The sequence below is a fragment of the Hippocampus guttulatus genome, chromosome 15, assembly GCF_054856545.1.
Source record: "Hippocampus guttulatus isolate MCC_2025c chromosome 15, RoL_Hgut_1.0, whole genome shotgun sequence".
Taxonomy (NCBI): domain Eukaryota; kingdom Metazoa; phylum Chordata; class Actinopteri; order Syngnathiformes; family Syngnathidae; genus Hippocampus; species Hippocampus guttulatus.
The window spans coordinates 3,399,057-3,424,959 of record NC_141275.1 but is presented as its reverse complement, the minus strand read 5'-3'; the positions used below and the strand labels follow the sequence as shown (position 1 = coordinate 3,424,959).

Below are 25,903 nucleotides of genomic sequence, written 5' to 3'. Positions count from 1 at the left end.
ATGAATAATTTCACATTTCTCGATGTGTTTTCAAGCACAAAACTGTTCGAAATTCTCAGGATGTGTGTAATCATGGAAGACGTTTTGTGTGTTTTGATTAAAAGCACACACATATCGATGAGAACATTTGTTTTGTTTGTGTTTTGACAGCATTTTCAGATTAGATGAAGAGCATTTTGGGTTATTTTCAGCGGCAAATGCACCAAAAGCAGAAATTGAACGGCAGTAACTTTGGTGCGTAATTAATTTAATTTTGTAACTTTAGAGGAGGAAAAAAAAAATCACAGCAAAGCGTTTCCATATATAATCAGTGGAAACAACCCTGCTATTTTTGAGCTCCGCAAACAAACACACGAGACAGGTGTGTTTCCATCAGCAAAACTGTCAGCGACGGACTGAGAGGTCCGTCGGTACTTGACCCGGTTAGTGACGACTACACTGGCGGACGAAAACTCGCATCCATTAGTTCTTGATCCGCCCTTTTTATTTTTTTTTTAAAGTTGGCCATCATTCGTCATCAAAATGGTTGTCAAATTGCCCACCTCGGGTTTAATCTATAAACGCCTCGTGGTGAGAGCAGTAATCCAACCATGCAGACATCTCATCTATTAGGTGCAGCAATGGCATGACCTCATCTCTCATAGACATTGACATTCATTCATTCATTCATCTTCCGAACCGCTTTATCCTCACTAGGGTCGCGGGGGGGCCGGAGCCTATCCCAGCTGTCTTCGGGCAGTAGGCGGGGGACACCCCGAATTGGTTGCCAGCCAATCGCAGGGCACACAGAGACAAACAACCATGCACGCCCACACTCACACCTAGGGACAATTTTAGAGCATCCAATCAGCCTGACATGCATGTTTTTGGAATGTGGGAGGAAACCGGAGCACCCGGAGAAAACCCACGCAGGCCCGGGGAGAACATGCAAACTCCACACAGGGAGGCCGGAGCTGGAATTGAACCTCTGCACTGCGAAGTGGACGTGCTCACCACTGGACTACCAGGCCGCCCGACATTGACATTAAATGAGGAGATCGCGGATCGTTGCCCCATCCTCAAAATATTTCTACCTCCTCCTGCCGCGCTACACTGGTGATATGAGATGAGCCCCTTGAGGCCAGACTGTTTACTTTTGTAAACACTGCGCCACATGATGCCATTTCTTTGGTACACCTCACTTAGATGTTTTGCTTTGTGTGCATTGCGTGTCGCATTACAGACACGACAACGAGGACATCAAAAGATCAGATTTAACAAAAACATGCGAATTGGGCGTCCTGGAATGTGAACGTAGCCATCGATTAGCTTTTGGGCTCACCTCTGCACTACGGCAGCGCAGAATGACCCAACGGTTGTTTTTGCTGTAATGTCATATTTTGCGGCTCTGATCAATGACGCCATTGATAGATTGCGCAAATTATGACACGACAGTTGATCAGCTATTTTGTATAAAATGCTAAATAACGACCAATCTCGATCTAGTTGATCACATCGGTGTGAATTCTCTAAGAATCATCTGCTTTCTTGTGATTTCCGTCATTCTTCTGAGCCCTTTCAAATGATCACACTCAGTCATGAAAAAAAAGATATTGAATAATGATGCCTGATGATATTTGCTGGTATTGGTATGATCAGTCATATTATGGACAGCTTGTTTTTACTTTTTAGAGCTGATTATTTGTGCTTTGAAAAATCTCCAAGTGGAATTTCAATATAAGATATGGTACGATACAAAGGGACAACTCCAGGAAGAAGTATAGATTTGAAAGATTAGAAATATATGTTAATATGTTTCATCTTATTCTCCATGCGTGGCACCGTGCTACACGAACACACACGGGTTCATGAGAATGAAGACCGGATGAAGGTAGTAAAAATATCTGAATTTTTATGTTTAACTCTTTCACATGCACCCTGTAAGCTGATCACATGATAAACCGTCCGCAGTAGTAACCACCGTCCCCGAAAGGGTTAAGGTTGACAGTTAGATGGACGCTGTGTTCCCTTAGCATGCAGAAACATCCCCTTCCCCCAAAGCCTCCCACTTCTTTCCCTCCTTCTCATTAATATTTGGGCACGAAAGCTTGCATTGAGGAGGTGACAAAGGGAGAGAGATGCAGGGAAGGAAAGAGCGGCGGGAGGGGCTGAGCTGATGTCGTCAGAGGCTCTTTGGTGCGCAGGCGCTGCGTGAGCTGGGCTGACCGCCTATTGATGGGAAAACAAGGGACTGGGGGAGGACAGATCAGGGCGGCTGTGGGCAAACGTGTGAGGGAAGGGATACGGACGGAGCTTCAAGACATCTCGATTGCCCTCACTTTTTTCAAGATTGCCTCTTATTCACTGTGGTTTTGAATGTAGCATCTGCTCCTCGGTGAGATTTGCAACAGAGCAAGGCTGAGACAGCGCCTATTCTTGCCTGAGAAGGTCCTGCCAACAAACAGGAACACCACATCCTCCATTGCAGGTAATCATCAGTCTGCTATTCATTTCACCATCAGCGGGCGGTGATTTTGTGATTCTTGTCCAAAATCACCATCCGTCCATCGGGGGCCTTGCACCCATCATTCCCTCCATCTTTTATTCCTTCTTTATTGCCCCCCCCCCTCCTTGTTTTCTCTCCCTGATGAGCTCATGACATACACTTGCGTGTCATCCATTACTACCTCCAAGTGACACCGTCATCCAAACACTGATTCAAAGCGAAATCCATCTTAGATGTTAGAAATGTACTGCACATATTAAAATAAATAAATAAATAAAACATCCGAATGATTTGACCAGTATTTCCTATGTAATATTTTGCAAAAAAAAATCACTTGAGTTATGGCTTTAAATGAAAAGAGTTCACCATTATAATGATTCTCCAAGTAAAACAGGAGCTGTCATTTAAATTCAAAAATCTGTCAAAGTCGTGGCGAGGTCCTTTTCATTGGAAACGGAAATGGGATGAGTGCTTTTCCACGTCTACATCACTGGATCGGATCCGCTTCTCTCTTTGTAAAGACTCGATAGAAATCTACTGGCAAGCATTCTAGTCACACACTTGGAGGCATGATATCTCAGACACGTGCATCATATGCTACATTTTCACCACTTATGGACTGCACGTATCAGTTTGATCGGTTTCAAATTGACCTGCGGGGATCGTCAGAATGGCAACAGTGTGACTGGAACCAAACAAGCCCAATTTATCCAAATTGTGTTGCATTTCTCCCCCACACGTTGGATTCCTCACTTCCGCACACGCTCATTGCTCATGTACCGTAATAATGGAGAGCGATTGAGGCCACACCTCCTACATGCACTCTGCATTCCTACATTACAAAAAAAAAAAATCCTACGCTTTCGGACATAGCAATAAATGAGACCACACATTTGCACATCCTTTACAGCAGCGGTGCCAAACTCTTTTTTGTCGTGGGCCACATTGTAGTTACGATTTGCCTTGGAGGGCCGTTATGAAATTTGGGAAACCATATAAATGTTTAATCACCTCCACATATTACATACGCAGCACACAATCAATTGATGAATAACTAGTTTTAAAATCAGAAGTCAAAAATTATGATTGCTAATGTAGATTACATACTATATGACAATTTGAAATTTTGGTTCAGACTTTAGCAAGCAACATGGAACTTAACATGCTTGATTTGCTTTGGCAGGCCACATAAAATGATGTGGTGGGCCTTGGCTTTGACACCTGTGCTGTACAGTATATTTCATCTACTCCATCCATCCATCCATTTTCTGATCTGTTTTATCTTCACAAGGGTCGCGGTGATGCTGGAGCATATCTCAGCCGTCTTCGGACAGTAGGACACCCTGAACTGGTTGCCAACCAATCGCAGGGCACACATTGACGAACAACCATCCACGCTCACACTCACACCTAGGGACAATTTATAGTGTTAAATCAGCCTGCCATGCGTATTTTTGGAATGTGGGAGGAAACCAGAGTACCCGGAGAAAAGCCACGCAGGCCCGAGGAGAACATGCAAACTCCACACAGGGAGACCGAAGCTGGAATTGGTACCTCTGCACTGTGAGGTCAACGCGCTAACCACTGGATCACTGAGCCGCCTGGTACAACAATTAATCAACGAATTGAGAACTAATTAATTCTCCAAATACTCATCAACTATTTTGAGAATGAATTAAACGTTTTGAGAGATCGTTGAAGCTAAAAGTGTTCAAATTCTTAAAATTTCAGTCTCCCTCCATTGAATATTCTCTGATTACTGTGGTTCTCCATTAAATCAGAGTAAGACATTTACAAACATCGGCTTTTACTTTGGAAAATAACATTCAACATTATTGTGTATTTCATGTATTTCAAGTTACGTACTAAACCAGGAACTAAATCATGATTAAAAAAAAAAAAGATGTGGTATTTTTCATTCTACTATTGAACAGAAACAGGGTACACAAACATTGGAGAGGTTAGGAGCATGTATGTTATATGCCCCCACAAATAAAAGACTAATTTATTAATAAATCTAAACTGGGAAGCTTACAGTAGCTTTTATGTTACAATTGCATTGCACTAGGTTGTATTTTAAGAAATCCATGGTGCAGGGTTATTACACTTAATTATACTTAACATTTTTGTTAACGAAATGAAATCAGGAAAATGCTTTAAAAAAAAACTAACTGAAGTCCATTTTACATTTGTAAAACTAATTAAGACCATTATTGCCAAAATGTCCTTAGTTTTAGTTTTTGTCAATTGATAAAATAGATGATGCCCGTGTTAATTCATTTTTATTATTATTCTTCATTTTTGTTCGGCCGTACGGAAGAAGGAAGGTCAAACTGTCATTTGGGAATTGTAGATTACTTTACCTGATTACACAAAACTGAGTGACCGTTTTTTTTTTAAATTTCATCTTGCACTCGACAAATACTCCATAAATATATACTGTATATAAACTCATTACTAAAAGGAAGCATTGACAAAAACAAACACAACGAAATAAAAACTAACTATAATGAACTATCCAAAATTATTATCACCCTGGTATGGTGTGCTTATGAATATTTACGTACATTTACAACAACACTGTAAAATTTACCAGTACTATTAAATGTAAATAGATGAAAATCCTTTTGTTGAAGATGTATTTTGACAAATAATGTGTTCATGTTCCAGAAACGCATCGGTGAAAATTCAAGTCTAGGTACTTCATTATCTGCGGTTTAGCACAAAAGCCAATTAATTGGACTCCCTTTGGGACAAGGTCCCCTTCTGGTAGATCCACTTCCATTACCTCTTTGTCTAGACAACCGCACACTGTGCCATTCCTCATTAGGTTTGGAAAGACATCATTTCGGAGACATCCACTAAAACCTCATTGCATATCAGTCAGTTGAGCAGATGGGGACTGTTGACACAATTATGGTCTGATTTGGTGTTGTGGCACATCAAAGTAAAACTGAATATCCTTGAAGAAAAAAAAGAAAAAAGAAATTGTTGCATTTTACTTTGAACGTCGCTCTGTCTGTCTTGGTCTAAGGTGTACATCCTGGACAATAATGGACCCTCACTCTTACTGTATTTTACAGTAAAAAATGGTCATTAAAACAGTAAAGCTAGTGCTGCTCTAAGACATTTGTATACTTGTGCATGTCCTGCAGGGCTCAGAAACTGACCCACCAGGGGATACCATGGAAGCCCCTCTTGTGTGTTTGGATGAGGAGTTTGAAGACCTCCGGCCTTGCCGTATCGAGGAGTTTGACCACCCGGCGCTCAACCACCCCTCTTACACCACCAGCACCGTCCCGTTGGTCTCCATCACCCGAGAGGATTTCTCCGAGCTGGAGAACTTTTCTGAGATGATGAGCTTCAAGTCGATGGAGGACCTGGTCAACGAGTTTGATGAGAAGCTCAATGTCTGCTTCCACAATTACAACACCAAGACCGAGGGCCTGGCGCCGATACGCAACCAGTCACAAAGCCAAGAGGATGAGGAGCAGCTGCAGGATGAAGAGTAAGTGACCGTTGTGGATAACACGGTTTGTGACGCACAAACCTTGTCCTATTCTGTTCAGTTTGGTTGTCAAGAGCTCTATGCTACATTTTACAAAGTTCAGAGTTTCATCACCACTATGACACTGTTCAATTTTCCAAAAAAAGCCAACGATGCCAAATTATGTGGATTTTTAAAGTTTTAGGATGGAATTGATTGGAATCAACTTTTTCATAGCACATGATGCAAGTTGAGAGTAATGAAATTCATTTCACAGTTTCAACACGTCCAAACCAAAGCATCCCGATTTCTTAGAAAAAAATTGAAAAATACACAGGGTGAGACAGGGGGGGAGCAACTCCCAAACTGTGCTCCCATGGGGGGTACAGTGTGGTGTCTGGGAAAAAAATACCTCAGCAGTGACAGAAAAACAAAATAACAGCTCTCGAAGACTTGCACATGTCAGAGGAATTTTACATGTTACATTTGATGGAAGAAATGCAGAATTTCGCGAATTCAATGGGAGGTTAGGCTCAATTAGATGAAGATATCCTTTATTTGTCCCGCAATGGGGAAATTACAATCAGAATTCAGAAAGGAAAACGCTGGGTAGGGAGAGGGAATAAAAAATAGGGGAATTTCATGTTTTTGGGAAGGTGGGGGGCAGCCCCGGGGTCGTGAGTTCGGTGCCTGCTCGGGCTTCCCTGTGTGGAATTTGCATGTTCTCCCCAGGCCTGCGTGGGTTTTCTCCGGGCACTCCGGTTTCCTCCCACATTCCAAAAACATGCATAGCAGGCTGATTGAACGCTCAAAATTGTCCCAAGGTGTGAGTGTGAGTGCGGAAGGTGGTTCGTCTCTGTGTGCCCTGCGATTGTCTGCGACTGTCCAGTTCAGGGTGTCCCCCGCCTACTGCCTGAAGACGGCTGGGATAGGCTCCAGCACCCCTAGTGTGCCTTATGAGGATAAAGCGGTTCAGAAAATGGATGGATGGATGGGAAGGTGGGTCGGGACGTACTAACCAAAATTCATTCAACCTCTTGGCTGTGAGGTGGACCACCAGCTCACCACCAGACCACTGTCCCGCTCGTAATGAGATTAACCATTGCAAAAGACCAGTACAGTAATCCCTCGCTATTTCGCGGTTCGTTTATCGCGGCTTCAGTGCATCGCGGATTTTTTCAAACATATTCATAAAATATATATATATTTTATATATACATGGAGTACAGTAGCTCTATGTGACTCGCTGTTGTTTTGCAGCTTCTCGCTGTAATGTGAGAATATTTTGAATTGTCACATTACTCTCATATTATTCTCTCATATTATTGTAATGTGATGTTTGTGGACATTTTGCGGACTTAAAATAAATATATATACTGTATATACTGTATATATATTTTTTACCTGCACCGTATTTTCCGCACTATAGGGTGCACCAAAAAGTCTTCCATTTTCTTAAAAGCTCACCGAGTGCCTTAAAATCCAGTGCGTCTTTTGTATGGTCATAACGGTAATACGTCGACTCCAAGATGGCTCCTTCCTGGAGACATGCTTCCAATGTTATAACTTGCTGTTGGTTCAGTGAACTGTGTCGCTGCTTCATTAAATAAGTTTGTGTTGCAGCTCTGAAAAAAGGAGAGCTGTGGTGTTAATTTGTTAAAACAGTCTCAACAAATACAAGTACGTCTTTGTCTGTCTCCGTTCCTTCTTCCGTTCGACTCGAGAGGCGTTCAAGACCGCCTCTGAAAAACGTAAACTAACGATTACTTCAATGAAACTACAAAAATTGAAAATAATACATCAAAACTGAAAAGCTTCTTCTTCCTCTCAAAACTTTGCTGCTGTGAAGTGGGAATTTCTCCATTGTGAGACTATTAAAGGTTTTCTTATCTTATCCGATCGTACTCTTGGAGCTACGATAAAGGAAATGCCATTGTGTTTTTCAGAGGCGGTCATGAACGCCTCTCGAGTTGACCGGAAGAAAAGAAGGGAAGGAGACAAGACGCACCTGTATTTGTTGAAAAAATGAGAGCTGTGGTTGTGGTTTTATTTATTTTTTTAACACAGACTTTATAAATGGTTTTCACAGTCTGAACAAATACAGGTACTGTACGTCTTTGTCCGTCTCCGTGCCTTCTCTTCCGTTCCACTTGAGAGGCGTTCAAGGCCGCCTCCGAAAAACATAAATTAATTATTACTTCGATGAAACCACAAAGAAAAGCAAGCGAGGAAATCACAAAATAAATTCTGTAAGGGGGATATAGAATTTATTTTGTGATTCCCTCACTTGATTTTCTGTTTTGATGCATTATTTTCAATTTTCGTAGTTTCATTTAAGTACAGTAATAGCTAATTTCCATTTTTCAGAGGCGGTCATGAACGCCTCTCAAGTTGAACGGACGCCTCTCGAGTTGAATGGAAGGAGCGTAGGCATTCTAGATTGCGCCTTTTGATGCGAAGCGTCTAATGTATGACAATTTTTTACAAAATAGCCATTCATTGAAGGTGCGCCTCATAATCCAGTGCGTCTTTTTGTGTGGAAAATACGGTATATGTTTATTGGTCGCTACTTTGCGGATTTTCGTTTATCGCGGGTGGTTTTGGTCCCCATTAACCGCGATAAACGAGGGATTACTGTATTACATTATTTACTTTTCTGCCACCCAGCAACTGCAGTTTACAGTGGACAGTACCACTCAAAAACTTCAGGCACACTTGCTCATGCAAGAAATGAGAAAAGTGTCCAAACCTGGATGGGTATTTTATCTGCCAACCTCTATAAATGCTGATAAACATGCAAATGGAAAAATTGATCAACCTGCGTCAGGTATCAATCATTTGACCTTCGGGTCCTCGGCCAAGACCTTGCAGCTTTAATTTTGAACACCTTTTACATTTCATTTATACAATGACAGTCAAACTATGATGACCAAATCAACTAATATCAGAAAGAGACTATGTATGATGTAATGGTGGGTCCATTCCTGCCCTCAAGTATCAAGTCCGAACAAGCCTGCCATTTACACAATTAAACTTTTGGAAAATTCCAATGAGTCTGAAGTGGCAACCCCACCCCCTCTGTACTTCCCCCTTCAGACTCCATGTTGAAATATTCACTGCGCAGTGTTGTGTGCTTTCCTTGTCTTTGGCTCGATCTGTCTGTCCATGTCACATCCTCCCCCCTTGCCGCAAGCATGAATCGTCACACTCTGAGTGAGTGGGCAAATCGGGTTAAAAATAGCCTTGTTGTGGGCGCAAGGAGAACAAAAAAAAAAAAAGTGCTGTGATATTTTTAAATGATAGTCGCTTATTATTGGGTTATCAAGCAGAGCGCAGATTAGAGCTGGGCAGTCTAATTTAGTTTATGGTCAAAGCATACACACACACACACACACCTATCTAGCTATCGATCTATCGATATATATTTATAATTTTATTATTATTGAATTATTTCTATCTATCTAGCCAGCTATCACAAATTGCCACCGAGTTCATGAGACAGTTATTTATTTATTTTTTAAGTAAAATCATGTTACGTATCCGTTGCCTGCTGTGAATGGACTCGAAAGAGGGAGGATGCACTGGAATAGTCAAGTTAAATCAGCTGTCGGGTTGAAAAGTCAGAGATGTGGATTTTGGCATTAATCCTTTGAGATGCCCGATTAGAAACACAGATGAGTGTGCATGATAAGCAGGCCAGAATATTAAACAGAACAACTTTTTTTTCAGTGGCAGCAGGCCAGCAAACACAGCAGGGCAGCTTTGTCACGTGACATTCCCCTTCCTACTGTCCAAATGACTCCAACTTACCCTGCATGCAACCTGCTGTACGGGTGTTGTTGCAAACGATGATCCCTAACACTTCAGATGTCTTATTTTACTGACTATTTGGAAACACTGGAGCAAATATTTTTATCTCTCCAGTTGATGTTGGAAATCAGGATAATTTTGTTGAGATTTGTATAACTTTCATGCCTTTCACGTGTTGAGTGAATGTTCATTGAAATGTTTGCAGTCGTGCTGATTTGAGTTCTGATTAAAGGGAATTCACACCAGTAAGCACTCCCCCAGTGCTTTTGTTTATTCAATTTTACAGATCACTATTGTGAGTGTTTTTGTTTTTTTTCCTGAATGAATTGTTTGGAAATTAACCCAAGCGTTGATGGGTAGGCTGCTGAAACTGCACATTGCCAATTATTGATTGATAAGTTTTTGCTGCTGTTTCGTCAACAAGCCCTGAAAACTGACGACATCGTGGAATAGCTGGTGCTACTCAAATGTAAAAGAGTCTGCGTCAATGTTGTTTTTGTTTATTTTGTGCACAGTATATAGGCACTTAAAAATGACATTTTTAAAAAAATTTTAATGTCACTCCCAGGTGAAAGTTACTATCAAACAAAACATGAAACATAAAACAAACAGAATTACACGTTGCATATTTAAAACAACCAAGCAAATTTGCCTTGAGAATGACCCCCATCCTAATGCTAACAGATCATGGAGAACACCATTGATGGGCCGACAATGAGTATCGAGAGCTACAGTGTTTATAACCTTTAATGCAACTGACATTTGAACAAAAACAGTGGCGCAACACATGTAAACAGATAATGTCACAATACTCACAGGCATCCTGTGTAGTTTATCCTCTGCAAAGAGCAACTAATATTACAGCACACTCACTGAGCCACAGTGGTTGTGAAACTATTCTTGAGTTGCGTCTACATGACTGTATCATATGCACCCCCCCCCCCTCCCCTTGGTGGTCAAGGCGTACATCATAAGGAGCAGCACAATTGAAGAATGAAATCGAGATTTACAAACATTTGAATTCTTTACATTCTAATGAATTGTGTTATTAATCCTCCTCCATTACAGGGATTAAGTACCAGCCCCACAATACGCGAGATCCACAATATAGAAATACCCGAATTAAAAATACTCCCATGGCATAGCATAGCACTGCATTTTTCTAAGATCTGCAAACTCATTTTTTTAAGTAATGCAAACAAATATAAAGAATTACAATATATTGAGAGAGCAACGGATAACTAAAAAATATTTAGAGATCACTCCAGTGTTACAATGTGTTTACACTTAACTTCTGTAGGCGTAAAAAGTGGGGTTACACCAAATAATAATTTTCAACAAACTCATGTAGTTCATGCTGTAGTTCATGTTTTTGTTCTTCTTTCAAATGTGCACTGTGTCAAATTAAATAAGTGTTGCCATCTAGTGGTTGAAAGTGCAATCACACCTAATGTTCAGGGGGCGGGGAGTGCCTCCAAAATTGTTGCTGTACAAAAAATAATAATAATAATAATCATGTCAAGGCACCATACACTGTGCTAAAAAAAACTGCAGCCTCTTTATGAGGTGGGTGCATGCCACCGTGCTTACAGACTCTGTCGTGAGTTGAATAACGTCCACTGTGTGCCCGAGCCGAGCGTGGGCAGCGCCAAGCAGGTCCTAAGACAGCCTCTCAGTGGAGGAAGGGGGTGAAGAAAAAAAAAGGGATAGCTCTGAAACAAAGGATGTTTCTCTCCCAGTTGATGTCATTCCTCCTCCAACAGATGCTTTACACTGGTGCTGCAGCAACCGCCGGCAGTGTTTTATGTGTTCGACATTGGGTATATTTCTCCTCCGCATTCCATCTCTAACAGTTTTGCAATGTTCATTTTACTCGTGTGCTTTGTTCATTTGCAGCCCACAGCTCTGCTCAAATGAAAATGCAAATGTTAATATGTTAAATGTTGACCATTGAGTGAGCGTGCGGCAAGATCAAGAGCTAAATATACAGACTTGAACCGAGCAGAAAGCATCACGCTCAACTCTCATCTAATCCTGTTACGTAACGCTCCAGTTTAATCATGTGTTGACAAAGCGGCTTGAAATAGCCGCTTGAGAGTTCAAACTTGTAACTGTTCAGTAAGTTTTCTGCTGCTTGAAAGGAGCTTTTTCATGTGAATATTTCCGTTTACATTACAGTGTGTGGGACGCTCTAACTGACAATTACATAGCTGCATGGGACGGTGCCGACTCAGAGGGATTCAACGGAAATCTTTCTGACAAAGAGGTAGGTGCCTGTCACTGACAATCACATTTACACTGAGCGGTCACTGAAACCATTCACACGTTTGTGATATTTTCTTTCTTTTCTTGATTTGAGTGACTTTGATTACTTTCTGCTCCTTTCTTTGCTATATCAGGTCGACTTTTCTATTTGGTTACGCCAGGGTTTCTCAATTCTTTTCTGTCATGCCCCCCCCCCTCCAGGAAGAAGAAAACATCTCGCTCCCCCCCTCCCCGCGCGACTATAAATCATTTGTCGAAATTTTTTTTAGAAGTACACCTCTGCATAACACTGTATTCTTATTAACCTATAAAAGAATTAAAAAAGAAAGAAATATGGACCAACTTTATGGACCAACTTACACAAAGAATAGCTTTATTAACTGTAACAGATTTAAAACGATTTAAAGTGCATCTGAAATTCAAAAATAAAATTAAATCTTTAATTAAACTGTAAACATTTTTGACTGACCATGTCAAGCCATACAATACTCAAAACTAAATTACATAAAATCAATAAATAATAATGCATTCAAACTGATCACCAACATTAACTCAAGAGCACAATATAAAAAAACGTACCCTGCAAAACAAAAATATATAAAATAATTTGTGCAGATTTTTTTTTTTTTTTTTTTTAATCAAAGATGTCTGGATTAATGGCTACAATGAGCACGTTTTGCAATGCATGGCTTTTCGAAGCGAGGTTTGAAGCAGGACACAGCAACTCTCGGCTCCTGCTCAATGTGTAGCCGGGATCTGTATTTTAATTTACTGAGTAGCAGTCACAAAGCGGCATGATTGTTGGCAATATTCAGCACGTTTTTGCTGAAAAAACTGAAGCGGCTTATCAGCGTAATTGGGGTGTAATGTCTTTAAGTGACGCCTTAATTTATTTGGCTTTATGCTGTCCGCTATCAACATTTTTAGACACGGTAAGCACACCAATCTTTTCTCGTCTGTCACCGTAGTCACAGTGAAGCCCAAGCGCTACATACGCCTCGTCATATTTCCTCCCTTAGAATGCTCCCTGCGCAAACTCTGCCAATAAGAGCGCCACTGCTCCCTAACGAAGTGGAGGTGCAACTGCACTTTATTCTAGGACAGTAAAAAAATAAAAAATAAAAATAAAAAAGCATGTTCCCCGAGGTCAAACACGCCCCCCTTGATGGAGCCTCGCGCCCCCCCCCCCCTCCCCAGCGCCCCACTATTTGAGAAACACTGGGTTACACCAATAGCGGGGATATTGTATTAATACGCCTTACAATCCGATGCACCTAATAAGATAAGATAACCTTTATTGTCTCACAATGGCGAAATTTGCAATGTACAGCAGTAAAGTTCAGAGGGAAGAAGTAGAAAAAGTAGAAAAACAAGTTAAAATAAAGTTTTACAAAATTAACTGTACACAGTACAGAATGCAATACAAAATATAAGATATAAGCATTTATGCAACTGTGTATGTGCTGCATCATGTGGCTGTGCTATTATTTAAAATGGGTGGGTGGGGGAGAGAACAGGTTTTCAGGTGCATTTATTCAGTAGCCTGACAGCAGTTGGCAGGAATGAGCAGCGGTACCTCTCCTTCTTGCAGCGCGGATGTATCAGTCTTTGGGCGAAGGTGCTGCCCAGTGCTGTCAGGGTGGCCTGGAGGGGGTGAGAGGATCTGTCAATCATAGCGGTTAGCTCTGCTTGGCTCTCGACGAAGACGGATGCTATTTTGCTCTGCTCCTGCCCTCCCATCACCCTTCCCTGCTCGCCACTCAGTCGATGTGCTGTCCTTGTCTGACTTTCCTAGTCTCCTGCCGTACTTTCATCCTAAAACAAACCATGGAATTAGTTGGCTGGTCTCTCGATGCCATCGACAACATTTTCTCGACGAGAAGAGCAGGCAGTGGGGAGCCTACTTGCCCCTCTGGGACATTGGCTGCTGGGTACCCCCTAGATCCCTGGAGGAAGTGGAGAATCGTGTGCCTGTCAATACTGTCCGTTGAGGATGTGGAAGACATCTACAATATCGGCCTTCTGATAACAGGTATGCTGCTGTTTGGTGTTCGCAGTTTCCTGATCTATCGCAAAATTCAACCGACGGGAGCGGCTTTATTGGAAGTGAAGAAGCTGCTGGTCTTTATGGATGGCATGGCGCGGATGTCCAACACTCAGACCCAAGCGGTGACTGAGCTCAACCGCAAAATGGATGCGGTTTTGGAGCGTCATTGCAAGATGGAGAACAACTTGGAGAAGTTGGGATCCGCGCTCAGAAAAGAAATTGCGGATTTGGCTGATCGACGCCACTGAAGAGACAAAGGCCACGGACTCAAGGCTGTCTGGAATTGTTGGCAGCCATTCCCAAAACATCTGCTATCTTGACCTTTCCCCTGGACGAACGTACGCATGGAAGCTAGTGCCCTACCATCACCCCCTCCTTCTCGGCCATTGACTGATAAGCCAGGACTGTCTCCATGAGAAGACCTTGACGAAGCAGCTGCGGCCTGACATGCACACACAACCAGACAATCACACGCGCATACACACCCTTGTCATCACCACCTTCATTGTTCCTGGTTATTCCCTGCGACGTGAACTGATCTGCTGAGCGCTGGAATGGACTGGGCAGCTCACCAGTCGGGCCGTGTCGCGCTCCCCCCCCCCCCCCCCCCCCCCACCACCACCCCATCCATCCGCCTCCTCATTACATGTTATGTCTTGTGACTTGTTGTAACTGTCATATGCTTCTTTACATGCTGGGGTCTTTTTTCTCCTAGACTCTAATTATCCTCAGAAGAGGATAGTTCGAGCATGTTTTTTTCAGCCCAGGACAGAACTGGCCCTCCTGACCAGTCGGTCCAGTCTCTCTCTGTCCAAGGCTGAGATGCTGCCTGACCAGTAGACTTAAGCCATAATGGATGGCTGAAGCCACCACATAGTCATAGAAGGGAGAAATATATATAAAGTCATATGTGGATCAATATTCTGATTTCCTGGACGTAGTATTTTAAATGTTCTATCAAGCGCTTTGTTACAGCTGCAGCCAGTTGTGAAAATTCTCTCTCCCTCTATATATAAAGCTGCATTGTTTTGTATTCTATTCCCTTTAGTGTAGCTTCATCAAGTGGATGCATAATGCAACCGCAGCCACTATTGCAGCTGCTATTCTATTTGCCTTATAATGCGGCGCATGTGAAAATTGTTTTAAAATAGGCCATTCATTGAAGGTGTGCCTTATACTCGGAAACCCCTTATACTAAGGAAAATATGGTATTTATATTTATGTATGACTTCAGGGACCAGTGATAATTTCATGACAGGGTGAGATCAGTTGCTGGCTGGTCCATTCTTTGGAGAGGAACAGAATGATGCTGACATTTAATTTTCTCAACCAATCATTATCAGTCGACAATTCAGCTGAAAACCCGTCTCCTTCCTCAATAGGATGTCACCTGGATGTGCGGATGGATGATGGAAAGATTGGATTGTAGCAGTTTCAGGCAGCTTGTTGGATAGAATTTCAAGCATTGAAAAAATATATATCTAAGCAGGTATATGCATCAAACAGTTGTTTGGGACTGAGCAGCAAATGAAGAATTAATTTAAAAAAATATATATATATGATACACACTAAAAATGTCTCAGATGATCTTATTTTGTGCACCCATTGAACAAAAATCGAATTGAGCAAATTCAACACAGCATTTTTTTCAGTGTAGAAATCATTTTTCTGATCTCATATTTTATATTTAGCCTGTTCGATATTTTCAATTATGAATGATCTCATGAAATAATTGTTTGATGGGCTACATACTAATAACATACAATACATAAACATTGACTGTGTTTTTATTTCATTTTAATAATTATGATTTTTTAAATTTAATATGTTTATAATTTAAATGCATTAGGAATAACCTAAAACATTTTACTTTATTGAATTTGTTTATTAACTTTTTGATGCATTGCCAATGTACAATGACACTAATTACTTATGTAATTATAATTAAAAAATAGTGAGCGAATGTATACCATTTAAAATGGGAAATAATTCAAATTTTACTTGTTAAACAGACCTACCAATGCCAAGTTTGACTTTTAAACCCTAAAACAGAGCTCATGTCAACCCAATTCACTCTTTCCACAACACCCTCTTCTATTTCCTCTATTCTCCAGATCCATGAAAAGGAGGAGGAAGAAATGAATGAAAAGAACGACAATGCCAACTGTCTGAACGAAGAGCCTCTCATCACAGCAGATCAGGTGCGTGGTTACGTTTGCTGCATCAATTCATCACAGTCCAAAGGTGGAAAAGGGAAAATGAGTGACACACAAAGCTCCCGAAACAAACCCCATTATGGTCACAGAAATAACCTGAGTCTGCCAAAAGTAATTATTTCTACGTCTATACGTATTTTTATGTTAAGTGGAGTCGTCTGCATCTGCTGAACAAAACGAATGATAATCCATCCATCCATTTTCCGATCTGCTTTATCCTCACAAGGGTCCAGGGGGGTGCTGGAGCCTATCCCAGCCGTCTTTGGGCAGTAGGCGGGGGACACCCTGAATCAGTTGCCAGCCAATCACAGGGCACACATAGACGAACAACCATCTGCGCTCACACTCACACCGTGGGACAATTTAGAGTGTTCAATTCGCCTGCCAAGCATGTTTTTGGAATGTGGGAGGAAACCCGGAGAAAGTCCACACAGGCACGGGGAGAGCATGCAAAATCCACAAAGGGATGCAACCCACGAACCCTGCACTGTGAAGTCGACGCGCTAACCACTGGACCACCGGGCCACCCATGAATAATAATGTAAAAAATAATCTAATCTAATCAAATCTTCATTTCAAATCTTTTGAAATGAAGTCATCAAAAAGTAACTTTGTAACCTTGGCAACAGCCACAGACCGGAGATGGATGACTCAAGTATCCTCTCATTTCATCCAGTTTTTGTGTCTTCTGTTTTTTTTCTGCAAGGTCATTGAGGAGATAGCGGAGATGATGGAAAACTCCCCAGACCCTGGCGAAACCGAAGAAGAGGATGAAGAGGAGAGCAGCCTTTGCTCCTCTAGGACTCGCCCGTCCCTGCTGGAGGAGATCCGACAACTGTCCCAGGCCTCCAACAACAACTGCTCTTATGAAGGTGTAACCAACATTAACATTACTTGTCCTTACAACAGTGCATCAGGGTTGTAATAGTTTTCGATTTTTCATGTAGTTACTTTTTATAATTTAATTTTAGTTGGTTTCAAATACTTTTTAGTGCAGGTTTGTTATTTTTAACAATTTTTAAAAATGCTTATTAGTTGTCGTGCTAGTTTTAGATTTTTTTAAAAATATATTTTGCTTGTCAAGTGTAAGATAAAAAAAAAAAAGTCACTTAGTATTGTTCCATAAAGGTAAACTCCAATTCCCAAAGGACCATTTGACCTTTTCCATACAGACATACAGCAATCCCAAAATTCAAAATGAACCCGGAAAGCTCCTGTGTGGTTTGAACTGACAAGGATGAAAACAACGGACATTTTCTCTATAATTATAGTTAGCTTTAGATAGTTTTAGAAACATAATATGGTGTATCAGTTAGTTGACCTTGTATTTTTATTTTATTTTGTGAACAGTTTTATCCATCCATCCATGTTCTGATCTGCTTTATCATCACGAGGCAGTAGGCCGGGGCACCCTGAACGGTTTGCCAGCCAATCGCAGGGCGTACACAGACGAACAACCTTCCGCGCTCACACTCACACGTTGGGACAATTCCATGGACCTGCCATTTTTGAATTGTGGGAGGAAACCGGAGTACCCGGAGAAAACCCACGCAGGCACAGGGTGAACATGCAAACTCCACACAGGAAGGCCTGAGCCAGAATCGAACCCTGCACCTCTACACTGTGAGGCTGACACGCTAACCAATTGACCACCATGCCGCCCACTTTGCAGTTTTAGTTTGACTAATTTTGTTTTTGTTCACTATAATAACGATGCAGTGGGATTCACTGTCACTATTAAGTGAATGCTGTCTTTCTTGAACTTCCCCCCCAGCTGAACTTGAGCCCTGGCTTTACAAATATCTATCACATAAGGGAGTCAAGGTACAGTGGAGGCAAAAGGCAGTTGGACAAAAAGCACAGAGAAACGGGCAAGGCAAGAGTGCAGGGTGTTCATTTAAAAAAAATGAAGGTAACAGAGTACACGATTATGTAACTTCAATTTATACATCCAAAAACGGACGGGGTCAGGTGACAATTGATGACTCCTCAGCCAGTCAAAGCTAATGTATTGGCTTTGACACCAGCAGCAGAATTGACAAGACAAGGACATACTAAGCAGAAATGAATTGAAATAAATGAAAAGAAGGCATGAATAGGAAGGAATAGGATCGAAACCCCAAACTAAAAGATAAACAAAAACACAAACAACGACAGCCGTTCTTGTTGTTGTGAGGGAATGTGTAGGCCACTTGTCATATGATGCTTAGCTGTTGCCCTCAGTGCTATGGTCAGCCAGGAAAACACAAGTGCAGAGTCATTGGTCAGAAAGTATCACACTTGATCAATTTTGCTTTGCTCGAAGCTGTTTCTGTCGTGAAAAAAAATCCTACTTTCCTTCGACATCACCTGTTCCATTCTGCAGGCCTAAGTTTGATGCCCAGTTCCGCGTTGGTTGAGCTGCTGCACCGCGTGGAAGCCGCAATCCGAGAGTACTCCGAGGAACTGGTCAGTCAGCTGGCGAGGCGCGACGAGCTGGAATTTGAAAAAGAGGTGAAGAACACGTTCATCACCGCCCTGATCGAGGTGCAGAACAGGCAGAAGGAGCAGCGAGACAGTAGCAAACGCCGACGCCGGGATAAAGCTTTGAGCCTGCACGGAGGAGTGAGTGCGGTGTCTGTGAACGCTGGCAATACTGGCACTGCTGCTCGCGTGGAGAAAACGGCAAGCATGCCTGTCAAGGTAAAGTGAAGAATGCGTTTGTAGCTTACATTTCTATGTGGATGCATTTGTGTTTCACAACTTCAGTCCTTTAAAAATTGTTGCCTACTCATTGTATATAACATCTTTGTGTGAAGGCTGAAAGTGATTCCTATTTTTCTTCCACCCAGTTTTTGAACAACTCCTTCCACATAATTCATCCGATTGTCATCATTTCAACCGGTTCCAAAAATTCATACCTTGTAGGCCATTGCTTTTCACCTCTGCAATATTTCCCACAAATTCAACACATTTTTATATTTAAAATTCATTCTCAACGGGACATTCAACAAAACGGATTATTTTCGTTCCGTTTGAAATTCAAAAGATTCAGCTCATTCAATTCAGCTTGGTCACAATGTTCAACTAGACAAAACATTTAACACATACTGTACAAAAAAAAAAATATATATATATATATATATACAGTATATATATGTATATATACCTCTCCGTGAGCCGTCACCTTACCGTGGTGGAGGGGTTTGTGTGTCCCAATGATCCTAGGAGCTAAGTTGTCTGGGGCTTTATGCCCCTGGCAGGGTCACCCATGGCAAACAGGTCCTAGGTGAGGGACCAGACAAAGCACGGCTCACAAAGCCCCTTATGATAGATAAAATCGATGGCACTCAGTTTCCCTTGCCCGGACGCGGGTCACCGGGGCCCCCCTCTGGAGCCAGGCCTGGAGGTGGGGCTCGTTGGCGAGCGCCTGGTGGCCGGGCCTACACCCATGGGGCCCGACCAGGCTCAGCCCGAAGAGGCAACGTGGGTCCCCCTTCTCATGGTCTCACCACCCGTGGGAGGGGTCAAAGGGGTCGGGTGCAATGCGAGCTGGGCGGCAGCCAAAGGCGGGGACCCTGGCGGTCCGATCCTCGACTGCAGAAGCTAGCTCTTGGGACATGGAATGTCACCTCTCTGGCAGGGAAGGAGCCCGAGCTGGTGTGTGAGGTAGAGAAGTTCCAACTGGATATAGTCGGACTTGCCTCCACACACAGCCTGGGTTCTGGTACTAGTTCTCTCGAGAGGGGTTGGACTCTCTTCCACTCTGGAGTTGCTCATGGTGAGAGGCGCAGAGCAGGTGTGGGCATACTCATTGCCCCCCGGCTCAGTGCCTGTACATTGGGGTTCACACCGGTAGACGAGAGGGTTGCTTCCCTCCGCCTTCGGGTGGGGGGACGGGTCCTGACTGTTGTTTCTGCATATGCACCAAACGGCAGCTCAGCATACCCAGCCTTTTTGGAGTCCTTGGAGGGTGTGCTGGAGACTACTCCTGCTGGGGACTCCCTTGTCCTGCTGGGGGACTTCAATGCTCACGTGGGCAATGACAGTGAGACCTGGAGGGGCGTGATTGGGAGGAACGGCCCCCCCGATCAGAACTCGAGTGGTGTTTTGTTATTGGACTTCTGTGCTCGTCACGGACTGTCCATAACGAACACCTTGTTCAAACATAAGGGTGTCCATATGTGCACTTGGCACCAGGACACCCTGGGCCGTAGTTCGATGATCGACCTTGTGGTTGTATCATCGGATTTGCGGCCGCATGTTTTGGACACTCGGGTGAAGAGAGGGGCGGAGCTGTCAACTGATCACCACCTGGTGGTGAGTAGGCTCCGATGGTGGGGGAAGATGCCGGTCCGTCCTGGCAGACCCAAACGTATTGTGAGGGTTTGTTGGGAGCGTCTGGCGGAATCCCCTGTCAGAAGGAGTTTCAACTCCCACCTCCAACAGAGCTTTTCCCATGTTCCGGGGGAGACGGGGGACATTGAGTCCGAGTGGACCATGTTCCGTGCCTCTATTGTTGAGGCGGCCAATCTGAGTTGTGGCCGTAAGGTGGTTGGTGCCTGTCGTGGCGGCAACCCTCGTACTCGCTGGTGGACACCAGCAGTAAGGGATGCCGTCAAGCTGAAGAAGGAGTCCTATCGAGCCTTTATGGCCTGTGGGACCCCAGAGGCAGCTGACGGGTATCGACTGGCCAAGCGGAACGCAGCTTCGGTGGTCGCCGAGGCAAAAACCCGAGCGTGGGAAGAGTTCGGTGAGGCCATGGAAGCCGACTTCCGGACGGCTTCGAGGAAATTCTGGTCCACCATCCGACGTCTCAGGAGGGGGAAGCAGTGCACCACTAACACTGTGTACAGTGGGGATGGGGCACTGCTGACTTTGACTCGGGACGTTGTGAACCGGTGGGCAGAGTACTTCGAAGACCTCCTCAACTCCACCAACACGTCTTCCTTGGAGGAAGCAGAGTCTGAGGACCCTGAGGTGGGCTCTCCTATCTCTGTGGTTGAAGTCACCGATGTGGTTAAAAAGCTCCTCGGTGGCAGGGCCCCAGGGGTGGATGAGATCCGCCCGGAGTTCCTCAAGGCTCTGGATGTTGTGGGGCTGTCCTGGTTGACACGCCTCTGCAACATCGCGTGGTCAACGGGGAGAGTGCCTCTGGATTGGCAGACCGGGGTGGTAGTCCCTCTTTTTAAAAAGGGGGACCGGAGGGTGTGTTCCAACTACAGAGGGATCACACTCCTCAGCCTCCCTGGTAAGGTCTATTCAGGGGTGCTGGAGAGGAGGGTCCGTCAGGAAGTCGAGCCTCAGATTGAGGAGGAGCAGTGTGGTTTTCGTCCCGGCCGTGGAACAGTCGACCAGCTCTACACCCTTAGCAGGGTCCTCGAGGGTATGTGGGAATTCGCCCAACCAGTCTACATGTGTTTTGTGGACTTGGAGAAGGCGTTTGACCGTGTCCCTCGGGGAGTTCTGTGGGGGGTGCTTCGTGGGTATGGGGTACCGAACCCCCTGATACGGGCTATTCGGTCACTATACCACCGATGTCAGAGTTTGGTTCGCATTGCCGGCAGTAAGTCGGAATCGTTTCCAGTGAGGGTAGGACTCCGCCAAGGCTGCCCTTTGTCGCCGATTCTGTTCATAATCTTTATGGACAGAATTTCTAGGCGCAGCCGAAGCGTTGAGGGCGTCCGTTTTGGTGGCCTCAGTATTGCATCCCTGCTTTTTGCAGATGATGTGGTGCTGTTGGCTCCTTCAAACGGGGCTCTCCAACTCTCACTGGAGCGTTTCGCAGCCGAGTGTGAAGCGGTTGGGATGAAAATCAGCACCTCCAAATCTGAAACCATGGTCCTCAGTCGGAAAAGGGTGGAGTGCCCCCTCCGGGTTGGGGGAGAGATCTTGCCCCAAGTGGAGGAGTTTAAGTATCTTGGGGTCTTGTTCACGAGTGAGGGCAGGAGGGAGCGAGAGATCGACAGGCGGATCGGTGCAGCGTCTGCTGTGATGCGGACGTTGTATCGGTCTGTCGTGGTGAAGAAGGAGCTGAGCCAAAGGACGAAGCTCTCAATTTACCGGTCGATCTACGTTCCAACCCTCATCTATGGTCACGAGCTATGGGTCGTGACCGAAAGAACGAGATCCCGGATACAAGCGGCCGAAATGAGTTTTCTCCGCAGGGTGTCCGGGCTCTCCCTTAGAGATAAGGTGAGAAGCTCGGTCATCCGGGAGGGGCTCAGAGTCGAGCCGCTTCTCCTCCACATCGAGAGGAGCCAGATGAGGTGGCTTGGGCATCTGATTCGGATGCCTCCTGAACGCCTCCCTGGTGAGGTGTTCCGGGCATGTCCCACCGGGAGGAGACCCAGAGGAAGACCCAGGACACGCTGGAGTGACTATGTCACCCAGCTGGCCTGGGAACGCCTCGGGATCCCCCGGGGAGAGCTGGAAGAAGTAGCTAGGGAGAGGGAAGTCTGGGCTTCCCTGCTAAAGCTGTTGCCCCCGCGACCCGGCCCCGGATAAGCGGTAGAAGATGGATGGATGGATGGATGGATATGTATATATATATATATATAGATAGATAGATAGATAGATAGATAGATAGATAGATAGATAAAGGTATAGATATAGATATTTCCAATCATATATTCAATCTAACAGATTCACATTGTTCAAAACATTCACACATTCAATTCACCTTAGGTAACAACATGCCAAATATGTCCACATTTGACCCCCCCCAAAAGAAATTATTCCACTCATTCCACGTCATTTAATGTCATTCAACATCATTCAACATCATTCCATATCTTTCAACCGTATACCACATGCAATCGATATTTTTTTTTCCTTCAGCATTTCAGCATTCACATACAAGTACCATTTCTCTAGAAATTGCAAATGTCTAGTTTATTTTAAATTTGCAATCATGTTTATTTCCTCCACTTGCAAGTGTGTTAATGTGAACCAACATATTCTGATTGCATGCTTAGATTCGAGAAAGGTGAAACCCGACTGCCTGTGAGTTCTGGTCTGATAATGGATCTCAGGCCCATTAGCCTCTAAAGGATCTTCCTGGAATAATCTTTATGTGTAGGAGACGTTTCTGAAGACAGTAACAACCCAGTCAGTCTACGCTTGTCCAGAAAGAGGGAAAACAAGCTAATGGGTTTTCCTGCTGTGCAAAGCAAAACATCTCAGCTAACTGTCTCGGATACCATTACGGAAGTCTTTAGAGTATCGATGGCTTCCACAAAAATTCTGTAAATCTTAGTAGGCATCAGATTGTACTCCAAGACACTTGCCTACCTCTCAGATTCTTCGAGAAACTAAAATACCTTGAATATTTTGTCGACAGTTTAGTATGTATACCACTGTAATAGTCTGTGATTTGTGTGCATTGGTTTCGACATGCAGCGCTTCAGTATGGAGGGACTGTCCAACATCCTGCAGACGGGCATCAGGCAGACTTTTGGGAGCACAGGGAATGAGAAACAGGTAGTGTGTCCATGATGCAATTATGAAAAGTCTTTACAACTCACATTGTTGATACAGTGAAACCAAACATTACATACCAGGATGCATTGGAAACTATTTGTTGAGCAATAGACGAGCTGAAAAAAAATATATATATACCTGTATATATATCTTAGACTTCAGTCTTCTTTTAAAATCATCAACACTTTCTTCATCTTGGTTATATTGTATCATTACTTCCGTATTTTCCGCACTATAAGGCACATCTAAAAGCATTACATTTTCTCAAAAGCCGACATTGCACTTTATAATCCGATGCGCCTTATATATGAATCAATATTCTGATTTCTTGGACCTAGTATTTTAAATGTTCTGTAAAGCGCTTTGTTACAGCTGCACTGGTTGTGAAAGCGCGATACAAATAAAGCTGTGTTGTCTTGTATTCCCTTCAGCGTAGCTCCATCTAGTGGATGCATAGCGCAACCTCAGCCACTATTGTAGCTTTTATTCTATGCGCCTGATAACGCGGTGCACCCTATATATGAAAACAGTTGTAAAATAGGCCATTCTTTGAAAGTGCACATTATACTCTGAACCACCTTAGAGTCTGGAAAATACGGGAATTAAACTTGAAAATCACATATTGACCAAATTATTCAGATCTTAACCGCATTAACCGCAACCCTTCACACTGTTTCTAGTATCTGAACACTGTCATCCCTTACGAGAAGAAAGGCAGCCCACCATCTGTTGATGACCTGCAGATGCTCACAAAAAGTAAGTTTCAAGTCAAATGATAATTGTGTTCCGTATTTACTTCAAACATGGAATAATGGTTTTTGTCATGCAGTTCTTTTAGCCATAAAAGAAGACAGCGAGAAGGTGCCTACCCTGCTAACTGACTACATATTAAAAGGTAAAGATAACCAGCCCTGGCGACCAGTTCACGGTGTAGTTAGCCTTCCGCCTGAGGTCAGCTGGGATTGACCCTCTTCAGGATAAGCAGTGTTGAAAATGGATGGATGGATGGATATTTTTAGAATCTTATGTTGTAAACAATCTTTGGTGACTAAATTGAGTATCCATTGGTTTCTTTCTCCAGTCTTGTGTCCTACCTAAAAGCATCGTCCCAGGCAGGGGGGCCACAGTGTGACAGGGATCTCCTCCTTTTGCCGCTGGCCCGAGCAGCATGACCCTTGACCCTCCTCCTCATTGGCCATTATCCCGCAGCATCGACATCATTGTATTCACCTCAACTATGACGACTGCCTCTCGCTGAGCTCATCCTTCTCCCTCCTTGCACTTAATCATGCTTTCACCAGCCACTGAAATATTCAAAGTGGGACAGCCAGACCCCTCTTTCAAAGGACTTCACAAATGGAGCATGACGCACTATAAACAATCCCGGTAACGCGGTGTTGCTGCATTTTATTCCTCTGTTTTCGTTAATATTTATTCTCGCCATAATTCACGAGAGGAACACTGCATTCATAAACGACAACCCTCCCTGTATTGTTTCAATTAAAAGGAATTGATTTGAGTACACAGGCCAAGCACTGTTTTCTGACCACTGTCGCGGAATGAGAGAACAACAACAATTCAGGTGCAGTGCATTATTCTTGTTTCCTGTTCCTTTATTTCACTGCGAAATCGCAGTATTTTGTAATCTCTTTTCATTTGTATCAAACCTTTGATAGAAAGTGATTTTTCTACTTTCGTTTCGTGTCACCAGAGTGACGGGCTGCCGTGTATTCCGTATGAATCCGTTCAAATGGACACGTTTCACATTTAACCTCGGATGTGGACCCTTGAGGTCGACTCGTCCAGGCAAGGTGCAAACATTCGCATATTGAGATGTGTAAATGAATCGTACATTGCTGAAGTGCAACTTCTAATAAACATGCTACCCTCAATGACGTGGGGCTGTTTTTATGCTAGGTGAATTAATTATTTAAAGTTGCTCAACCTGAATTCATGGTATCGATGAGCACTTTTGAAGCTCTTCAGCAGCAACATGTCGACCTCAGCTTCCTCAACAAAGGGAGAATACACAAGTGAGTGTGCACTTCTCGCTTTTATATTTCTTTTACAAATTTTAATCCCTAAATGCAGCGGTCCCCAACCTTTTTTGCCCCACAGTCCGGTTTAATGTC

At 43.6% G+C, this 25,903-nt stretch overlaps 1 protein-coding gene across 1 annotated transcript; it reads left to right on the top strand.

Annotated features, from left to right (window-relative positions):
* The first annotated feature begins 2,187 nt into the window (after positions 1–2,187).
* Positions 2,188–25,663, top strand: fez1 (fasciculation and elongation protein zeta 1 (zygin I)). Its single transcript, XM_086130637.1, has 10 exons — positions 2,188–2,467; positions 5,641–5,993; positions 11,961–12,048; positions 16,209–16,295; positions 17,017–17,182; positions 18,676–18,992; positions 23,691–23,771; positions 24,452–24,527; positions 24,601–24,666; positions 24,853–25,663. The coding sequence occupies exons 2-10, from the start codon at positions 5,671–5,673 to the stop codon at positions 24,867–24,869; spliced, it is 1,221 nt and encodes a 406-aa protein (XP_085986763.1). The 5' UTR covers positions 2,188–2,467; positions 5,641–5,670; the 3' UTR covers positions 24,870–25,663.
* The last annotated feature ends 240 nt before the right edge of the window (positions 25,664–25,903 follow it).